At 43.5% G+C, this 10,318-nt stretch overlaps 1 protein-coding gene across 1 annotated transcript in view; it reads left to right on the top strand.

The window, feature by feature from the left end:
* Positions 1-630: 630 nt before the first annotated feature.
* The window catches only part of CFAP300 (cilia and flagella associated protein 300), a 29,503-nt gene continuing 19,815 nt past the window's right edge, over positions 631-10,318 (top strand). The window contains exons 1-3 of the mRNA XM_065406218.1: positions 631-740; positions 2,231-2,312; positions 3,833-3,905. Of these exons, the coding sequence (XP_065262290.1) occupies positions 631-740; positions 2,231-2,312; positions 3,833-3,905 (265 nt within the window). The remainder of the gene's footprint in view (positions 741-2,230; positions 2,313-3,832; positions 3,906-10,318) is intronic.

Genomic DNA, 10,318 nt, shown 5'->3' with positions numbered 1-10,318 from the left:
GGTTTCACAAGGCTCCACAATTGCCAATTCTCAGGATAGCTGATGTTTTCCTTTAGCCCCAGAGTTCCTGGAGTCAGGGGATAAAAAGCTTCAACTAGCTTTTATGGTTGCAAGGAAAAACTTAAGGTGACCTCAGTGCAGCCGGATGGCTCAGACACCACAAGACCAAGCAGCCAGAATGAGTTATTTGCACAACAGTCTCATGATAATGGGGGTCTTGACTCCGGGTTTTGAAAGGCTGGGGGTTGCCAATACCGTGCCCAGGGCTTGGCTGGGGAAGCTCCAACCAGGGCTGGAAGCCTGGTCCAGCCGGCCAGATGCCTGCTGACCTCTTGGGGGGCAGCTGCCTGATGATATTGAATCACAGCATTGTATGTGCTTGCAGACAGAGAGAGGCAAGGAAGAGGGGAAATCTCAGCGCGCTCAGCCTAAGAAGCGGGGAGAGCAGGAAGCTGAGCCGGCTCAAGAGCCTCCCTTCCTAGCCGCAAGGTGCAGTGGAAGCTAGCGCGGCCCCTGGGGGCAGCGGAACCATTGTCAGCGCGGCAGAGAACCCGGGGGGAAGCTGAAAACCAGAGCACCACGTGCTGGGTGCGTTTCCATGGTAACCAGTGCGGCGTCTAGCGGAGGAACATGTCTGCCGGGGATGAAGGGTCCGAGCGGCGCTTCGCTTTCCGCTATCTCCCCCAGAAACCCCTCCCGTCCCTGGAGAACAGGGACACGCAGGGCCGACTCCGCAAATGGTGGGAGGGGGAAACGCTGCTAGCTCCCTGGGGGCATGGTGCGCAGGAGGCTGGGATCTGCTGGGAGGGGAGAGAAGGGGGAGGGGCTGGGATCTGCTGGGAGGGGAGAGAAGGGGGAGGGGCTGGGATCTGCTGGGAGGGGAGAGAAGGGGAGGACTGCAGGGCAGGAGGGGCTGGGATCTGCTGGGAGGGGAGAGAAGGGGGAGGGGCTGGGATCTGCTGGGAGGGGAGAGAAGGGGGAGGGCTGCAGGGCAGGAGGGGCTGGGATCTGCTGGGAAGGAGGATGAAGAGGTTATTGATGTTACACTTTCCCTTGGATATATGGATTAACGTGAGGGTTGCCAGGTGTCCAGTTTTCGACCGTAATGCCCTGTCGAAGGGGACCCTGGCGGCTTTGGGCAGCACCGCTGACCAGGCCTTTAAAAGTCCGGCCGGTGAAGCAGCGGGGTTAAGGCAGGCTCCCTGCCTGCCCTGGCTCTGCACAGCTCCTGGAAGCGGCTGTGAGGTCCCTGCGGCCCCTACATGCAGGGAGGCTCCACATGCTGCCCCCACCGCGAGTGGCGGCTGCGCAACTCCCATTGGCCGGGAACCGTGACCAATGGGAGCTGTGGAGCTGGCACTAGGGGAGGGGGGCAGCATGCAGAGCCTCCTTGGGCTCCCATGCACCTAGGGGCTGCAGGGACCTGGCAGCCACGGGAAGCGCCGTCGGGACCCCACACCACCTCCTGCACCCCAACCCCCTGCCCCAGTCCAGAGTCCCCTCCCACACCCAATCTCCCTCCCAGAGCCTGCACCCCCATTCCCCAGCCTGAAGCCCCCTCCTGCACCCCAAACCTCTCATCCCTGGCCCCACCCCAGAGCCCACATCCCCAACTGGAGCCCTCACCCCCCTTCTGCACCCCAACCCCTGCCCCAGCCTGGTGAAAGTGAATGAGGGTGGGGGAGAGTGGGTGATGGAGGGAGGGGGGATAGAGTGAGGGGGGCAGGGCCTCAGCGAAGGGGCAGGGACGGGGCTTGGGGAAAGGGAAGGTGTGGGGACTCGGGGAAGGTGTGGGGCAGGGGTGTTCGGTTTGTGTGATCAGAACGTTGGCAACCCTAATTAACATCAACCTTGTTTTGCAGTAAAACTGTGGTGAGTCCAGAGCTTGACTTACTGCAGATCTTTTCAGTGTTTTTCAGGCATGTAAAGAGCTGTTTGGAGGACAGTTCCTGAAGCAAAGTTAATTGCTGTTATTTTAAATAAAATAATATAGATATCAGCCTTGCAAAATTCTTCTTGCCCTAGAAGAGTAATTTTTTAATCTATTGGACAGATGAATAAAATATAATGAAAAAATAATTATCAACAGTTGTCATGAAAGGGTGAGAGTGTGGTTTTTGTGCCTGGGCTAGAAAATATATAGATAATTTTCAACTGCTGATATATTCTAAAGGGATGTGTCCAGTGTGTGTGTTTTTTAATATTATTAGTTCCATGTTCTGGGTTTCAGGTCCATGCATGGCAGAATCACCGTGCAAGCATTCAGTTTTGACCAACATTTTAAGGCCTATCGAAAGGATGAATTTGTTAAGGTAGTTATAAATCTATCACATTTAATGGTTCCTTTTTAAAGGAACTGTAACTTTTTTTGTGCTGGAATAACACTTAAACTTTCCCATTATATCTGCTATATTATGCTTTTACAAGTGGCGAACAGTCACCGTAAATTTGATAATAGGTGGATTGGGGGCAGGAGCGCCGCCAGCTTTTCTGCCGCCCTAGGTAGCGGAAGGTCTCACCCCAAAATGCCGCCCCCCACAGAGGCGGCGGAAGGTCCCGCCGCCGAAATACCGCCGCAGTTGCCGCCCCCCAAATTGTAGCGCCCTAGGTGACTGCCTAGGTCGCCTAATGAGTTGTGCTGGCCCTGATTGGGGGTGAGGTGCTCATATTTTTGGTGAGCTGTGTAATACTATGATAGTATTTTACAGGCAATGTTAACATTTCTCTGTTGGTCCCGTGAGGCAACATAAGAACTAAAGAATGGGACTCTGGTTGGTTCTGGTCCTGGCTGCCATTAGTTCTCCGTTGATATTTGGGAGATAGTCATGTAGGCCTGCCCTAGATTTTCAGAAATGCATGTGAATATGCAGTTAATGCAATCAGTTGCTCAATCACAGTAATTATATGCACAAGCTAGACGTGCATGTGCATTTAGAAGTTTGAAGAAGTGAGGCCATGTTTTCAGAGGTGCTGAGAACCTGCAGTTCTCGTTGACTTCAGTTGGTCTTATAGATGCTTAGTATTTCTGAATATTAGGCCCTTTGTCTTTAATCTCTGTGTTCCTCAATTTCCTTGTGTATAAAAGAGGATATATTCACCTCTGTAAAGTGATTTGATTTAGTAGCGAGAATGCATCTGTTTAGTGTAAAAGTAGGTTGGTTTCCTCTCTTATTTGTTGAATAGACATTTGACAACGTCAGCTGATTTTTCTTGGAGATTAATTCACAATCAGGTGGTAACATAAAAGAAAAACTCTATTCAGAAATGTAGCTAAGCATCTGAGCTCCCTCTGGTATTATTCTACATCGTAATTGACAAAGACTTATTAAAGACACATCTACTGTCTCCTTAACACTTTTTTTTTAGTGGTAAAATGATAAATTAGTTTAATTGTAGAGATTACATATAGTAATTTATGGTTTATTTTTCTAACTTTGGTCTGCAGAAAGTATGAAAATTATGTATGGATTTTGATTATACTGCAGAAAAAAGCATTCTGATAATTCCCTATTCTGCAAAACTTTGTCATGCACTTAAAATTAATCAGGCCAAGCACCAGGCATAGTTTGGGACAACTGATGTTTTGCAGACTGAAAACCTCAAATTTGCATACATAAATACCTTTGTGGGTATATTTAAAAAAAAAAATGGTTAGTCAAAATTGCAAAGGCATAAACTTGGGGATGTAATTTTTGGGTATGCAAACTCAGAGATCATACTGAAGCCACTTATTTATTGGGCCCTAAAATTTGTCATAGAAATGTAATTTATTGCTTTGGTTGATATTATGAATCTCATTTTGTTAACTTTCATTTTTAATTTGAAATTTTAGGCATTTTTTAATGATCCAAATGTTAGCGCCAATTTGAAATTGCTTACAGCTTCTGGACAGTGGACTACACTAGGTAAATAAATTTAGAATAAGTTAGTCTTTTAAATCTTTCTCTGTGGTAACTATATTTTCTCCAGTTAATGTTTTGTAACAATGACACGATTCAGATCTGTACCTTCACCCTCATGAAATAAAATTTGCAGCAGAAGATCATTAAAAGGAATCTCCTTCCTTTAAACCGTTGCTAAGGGCCATTAATCTAATTTCTGTCATTAAATTGTCACAGTTAAATGGTAAACTTCCTCACTGATATTTAAGGCTAGCCCATTTCTTTAATAATAAAGGAGACTCAGGTCCCACATATGTTAACAAGTAAAACTGTTTTTGTAAATCGACTGCTGACTTGGTTACACTGTCCACACACCCAACAACACAATTGTGTGTCAGGAGTGGTTGTAATCGTGCCTACTACCTCACCAGGGTGCAGTGTCCAGAAGAGTCTCAGAGAGGCAACCACAACATTTGGGGGATATTCTCTGAATTGTCCTACTGCAAAGAGAGTTGGGAGGAAGAGAACTAACTAGGGCTGTCAAATATCAGAGGGGTAGCCGTGTTAGTCTGGATCTGTAAAAAGCAACAAAGAGTCCTGTGGCACCTTATAGACTAACAGATGTATTGGAGCATTACAGGTGCCACAGGACTCTTTGTTGCTTAGGGCTGTCAAGTGAATAAAAAACTTAATTGCAATTAATTGCGTGATAAAAAAAATTACGATTAATTACACTGTTAATAATAGAATACCATTTATTTAAATATTTTTGGATGTTTTCTACATTTTCAAATATTGATTTCAATTAAACACAGAACACAGTGTACAGTGCTCACTTTATATTTATTTTTTATTACAAATATTTGTGCTATAAAAAACAAAATAGTATGTTTCAATTCACCTCATACAAGTACTGTAATATCTCTTTATCATGAAAATTGAACTTACAAATGTAGAATTACGTACAAAAAAAACTGCATTCAGAAATACAACAATGTAAAACTTTAAAGCCTGCAAATCCATTCATTTCTACTTCTTGTTCATTCAGTCACTTAGACAAATACGTTTGTTTACATTTGCAGGAGATAATGCTTCCCGGTTCTTGTTTACAATGTCACCTGGAAGTGAGAACAGGTGTTCACATAGCACTGTTGTAGCCGGCGTGACAAGATATTTACGTGCCAGATGCATTAAAGATTCATATGTCCCTTCATGCTTCAAGCACCATTCTAGAGGACATGCATCCATGCCAATGAGAGGTTCTGCTTGATAACAAGCCAAAACAGTGCAGACCGATGCGTGTTCATTTTTATTATCTGAGTCAGATGCCACCAGCAGAGAGTTGATTTTCTTTTTTGGTGGTTCGGGTTCTGTAGTTTCCACATCGGAGTGTTGCTCTTTTAAGACTTCTTAAGCATGCTCCACATCTCATCCCTCTCAGATTTTGGAAGGCACTTCAGATTCTTAAACGTTGGGTCGAGTGCTGTAGCTATCTTTAGAAATCTCACATTGGTACCTTCTTTGCATTTTGTCAAATCTGCAGTGAAAGTGTTCTTAAAATGAACATGTGCTGGGGTCATCATCTGAGACGGCTATAACATGAAATGTATCGCAGAATGCGGGTAAAAGAGAGCAGGAGACATACTATTCTCCCCCAAGGAGGTCAGTCACAAATTTAATTAATGCATTATTTATTTAGCAAGTCATCAGCATAGAAGCATGCCAAATTTCAATTGGTATTCTATTGTTTAACAGTGTGATTAAAACTGTGATTAATTGTGATTAATTTTTTTAATAGCAATTAATATTTTTGAGTTAATTGCATGAGTTAACTGCGATTAAGGTAGAACTAACATGGTTACATGAGCACTATGGGGGCCCTGTCTACAGAATAATATAAGCATGACCTAGCTGTTGGACGAAAGCCAAGTGGTAGACTGTGCCAGTTGTAAAAGTGACACAAGGTTAAACTCATGGTTAATTACCTTGTGCCCTGTCACTAACTGGTCGCAGACTCAGCTAAGTGTTATAACATAGACAAGACCTTAAAGGAGCATAATCAAAAAGGAAATGAAACATGAGTGCAGGACAAAATCCTATAATATGTACAACCATATATAAGAGATTGTAAAAGCACCACAAGAAAATGCAAATGGTAATACAGTAGAATTTTGTGTCTAATTAAGTATTTATAAGGTCTGAATCATACTGGTATCAGAGCAATGGCTCTGTGTTTTAGGAAGACAAAGGTATTATCCCTCAAGAATTTGCACTCTGCAACTTGGTTTGGCTGCAATTACTCTGTGTGTGTGTGTTTGTGCGTGCGGGTCTAATCCACACATTTCCTGGGTGTGGAGTTCTGTCCCATCTAGTGGCGGGGGGAGAGAGAGAGAGAGAAAAAAAAGAAAATGAGTCTGCTAACAGCCAGTTGGCTTTTAGCTCATGCGGTAGAGGCTCATGCACTAAGCTCCAGCGGTCCCCTCGGTTCGATCCCGCCTGCTGATGACTGGGGTCTGTCGGTGTTACACGTGCGTGCATGCATGCAGTTACTCTGTGTGTGTGTGTGTGTGTGTGTGTGTTTCCCCATTCCTGCTCTCTGGAATGGGCAGGGAAGTTCCCCACCGTACTTTGACACCAGACACTCTGCCTTGTTATCTGCAAAGTTTCATCTTCCTAGGATACTGTATTTGGCCTTTAACACAACACAGCCCTGCTAGTTGCCTCTTTCCCAGTCATCAAACTGTAGCAAGCAAAAGAAAATATAATAGACCGAATCAAGGTAATCTTCCCTCTCTCCTGCTTTGGGCAAGAGTTTTTAAGCTATCTGACCTGCCTGTGTGACTTTCCAGCCCCCTTCTCAGGGAAGGTCAGCAGGTTACATACCTCCTGCTGGGGTCAAAGGGTCACCTGCCAAGCATCCCGGCTTTTTAACTCCTTCTGGTCATGAACACATCTCGGTATGTTAAGCACAGGAGTAATGCATTTTATTTCCATGAACCAGAAGTGTTTGCTCTCTGAACACTGAATGGCCAGTATACTCCATCACATTTTACTCTTTCTTTAAAACCTGCCTTCCCTCTCTCTGCTTACTTTTTTCGGTTAAGTATGTGGGCTCATTTTTCTCCCCTTAGTTTTCATGTACATTTTTTTCTGAAAAGTATAGTAAGAAAACACAAGCTGATGATCTTCCAGCATTCTCTTACTCTTCCTTAAATTTGCAGATCTTCAGCTCTAGCTACCCTGTGTATTTGAAAGTGTGGAGCTGCACTTTAATTAAGCATCACAGTCATAAGCTACACCTCTACCCCGATATAATGCAGCCCGATATAACACGAATTCGGATATAACGCGGTAAAGCAGCACTCCGGAGGGGTGGGGCTGCGCACTCCGGCGGATCAAAGCAAGTTCGATATAATGCGGTTTCACCTATAACACGGTAAGATTTTTTGGCTCCCGAGGACAGCGTTATATTGAGGTAGAGGTGTATGTGTAAGCTTCTGCCTAAAATAGTAATAGATCTGGAGAAAAGTTAGTATATAATTAACTTCTAATCATAGAACTGGACTGGAAGGGACCTGGAGAGGTCATCTAGTCCAGTCCCTTGCACTCATGGCAGGACTAATTATCTAGAGCATTCCTGAGAGGTGTATATCTAACCTGCTCTTAAAAGTTTCCAATGATGGAGATTCCATAACCTCCCTAGGCAATTTATTCCAGTGATTAACCACCCTGACACTTAGGAAGTTTTTCCTAATGTACAGCCTAAACCTCCCTTGCTGCAATTTAAGCGCATTGCTTCTTGTCCTATCCTCGGAGATTAAGAAAAACATTTTTTCGTCTTCCTCCTTGTAACAGCCTTTTATATACTTGAAAACTGTTATCATGTCCCCTCTCAGTCTTCTCTTCTCCAGACTAAACAAACCCAATTTTTTCAATCTCCCTCACAAATCATGTTTTCTAGACCTTTAATCATTTTTGTTGCTCTTCTCTGGACTTTCTCCAATTTGTCCACATCCTTTCTGAAATGTGGCTCCCAGAACTGAACACAATACTTCAGTTGAGGCCTAATCAGAGCAGAGTGGATGAATTACTTCTCGTGTCTTGCTTACGACACTCCTGCTAATACATCCCAGAATGATGTTTGCATTTTTTGCAACAGCGTTACACTGTTGACTCATATTTAGCTTGTGGTCCACTATGACTCCCAGATCCCTTTCCACAGTACTCCTTCCTAGGCAGTCATTTCCCATTTTGTATGTGTGTAACTGGTTGTTCCTTCTTAAATGGAGTATTTTGCATTTGTCCTTATTGAATTTCATCCTATTTACTTCAGACCATTTCTCCAGTTTGTCCAGATCATTTTGAATTGTAATCCTATCCTCCAAAGCACTCGCAACCCCTCCCAGCTTGGTATCATCCACAAACTTTGTAAGTGTATTCTCTGTGCCATTATCTAAATCATTGATAAAGATATTGAACAGAACTGGACCCAGAACTGATCCTTGCAGGACCCCACTCATTATGCCCTTCCAGCATGACTGAACCACTGATAACTACTCTCTGGGAACGGTTTTCCAACCAGAGTTTTGCACCCACCTTATAGTAGTTCCATCTAGGTTGCATTTCCCTAGTTTATTTATGAGAAGGTCATGCAAGACAGTATCAAAAGCTTTACTAAAGTTAAGATATACCACGTCTGCCGCTTCCCCCTTATCCACAAGGCTTGTTACCCTGTCAAAGAAAGCTATCAGGTTGGTTTGACATGATTTGTTTTTGACAAATCCATACTGACTGTTACGTATCACCTTATTATCTTCTAGATGTTTGCAAATAGAATGCTTAATTATTTGCTCCATTATCTTTCCCGGTACAGAAGTTAAGCTGACTGGTCTGTAATTCCCTGGGTTGTCCTTATTTCCCTTTTTATAGATGGGCACTATATTTCCCCTTTTCCAGTCTTCTGGAATCTCTCCCATCTTCCATGACTTCTCAAAGATAATCGCTAGTGGCTCAGATATCTCCTCAGTCAGCTCCCTGCGTATTCGAGGAAGCATTTCATCAAGCCCTAGTGACTTCAAGACATCTAATTTGTCCAAGTAATTTTTAACTTGTTCTTTCCCTATTTTAGCCTCTTCTGATCCTACCTTATTTTCACTGGCATTCACTACGTTAGACATCCAATCACCACCATCTTTCTTGGTGAAAACCTAAACAAAGAAGTCATTAAGCACCTCTGCCATTTCCACACTTTCTGTTATTAATTCCTCTCTTTCACCTCCCTCCCCCCTCCCCCACTGAGTAATGGGCCTACCCTGTCCTTGGTCTTCTGCTTGCTTCTAATGTATTTGTAGAATGTTTCCTTGTTACCCTTTATGTCTCTAGCTAGTTTGATCTCGTTTTGTGCCTTGGCCTTTCTAATTTTGTCCCTACATACTTGTGGTATTTGTTTATATTCATCCTTTGTAATTTGACCTAGTTTCCACTTTTTGTAGGACTCTTTTTTGATTTTTAGATCATTGAAGATCTCCTGGTTAAGCCAACATGGTTTCTTGCTTCTAATTTTATTATCTGCTATTATCTGAGTTGATAATATAGATTCAAATGCTACATCTATTCCCTGGGAAATGAATGACTGTCTCTGGATCATTAGGGTAACTGATGCAATAAGTGGATTTTTGCTAGGGCCTGAAAAATTTACCCAACAGCCAACACCTATGAGGATGGACATAAAATACCTTTGCATCTGCACCTACAAGCCATGCCCACCCAAAGCCACACCCTTTGCAAATTTAAAGAAAAGGAACCAGCAGTGTGCTGTATTTCATTGGAATAGGTCGACTTTCTATTTATACATTTTAACAAGGTAACTTATTTTAGCTCTTGCAATCTTGTCTTTTATAGGCTTCACTCTATTTCTCCTGTCTCATAACCACAATGTATCCTTTCCTGTGTTGTCTTTCCATGGCTATTTCCTCACTTTCCTCCCATTGCATCTCTACCTCCTCCCCATACTTTTTCTGCCTTGTTCTGGCTCAAAATCTGTCACTTTGTATTCCTTTTCTAAATGATCCCATTAATCACTCCCTCTCTCTTGCTCATTTTCTCCCCTTTCCCCCCAGTGCCCCGCACATACAAATATTACCAGATTCCTAGTAATCTAAGTACTAAATCTAGTAAATGGAGACTGATGCAAAAATGTGGGGACTTTCACTGCCCAGAGTACTGCTCAGGTGTGGAATCAATTCATCACTCCCCAGCAGCTGGTAAACTGGGAGCTGCTGGGATTCTTATTAGGATGCTGTCCTAGGACTCTGCTTAGCCTCCAACTAACATTTGAGGTGTCAGATTAATTGGAATCTCCCCTCTCCTGCCCCTTTTGGCTGCAAAGTAAGATAAATATTTTTTCTCTCTTCTGTTCCCCCTCTCATGCCAGTCTC

Source organism: Emys orbicularis, chromosome 1 (assembly GCF_028017835.1).
Source record: "Emys orbicularis isolate rEmyOrb1 chromosome 1, rEmyOrb1.hap1, whole genome shotgun sequence".
NCBI classification, from domain to species: Eukaryota; Metazoa; Chordata; order Testudines; family Emydidae; genus Emys; species Emys orbicularis.
The sequence above is the reverse complement of the archived record's forward strand: the minus strand, read 5'-3'. Positions and strand labels throughout refer to the sequence as shown.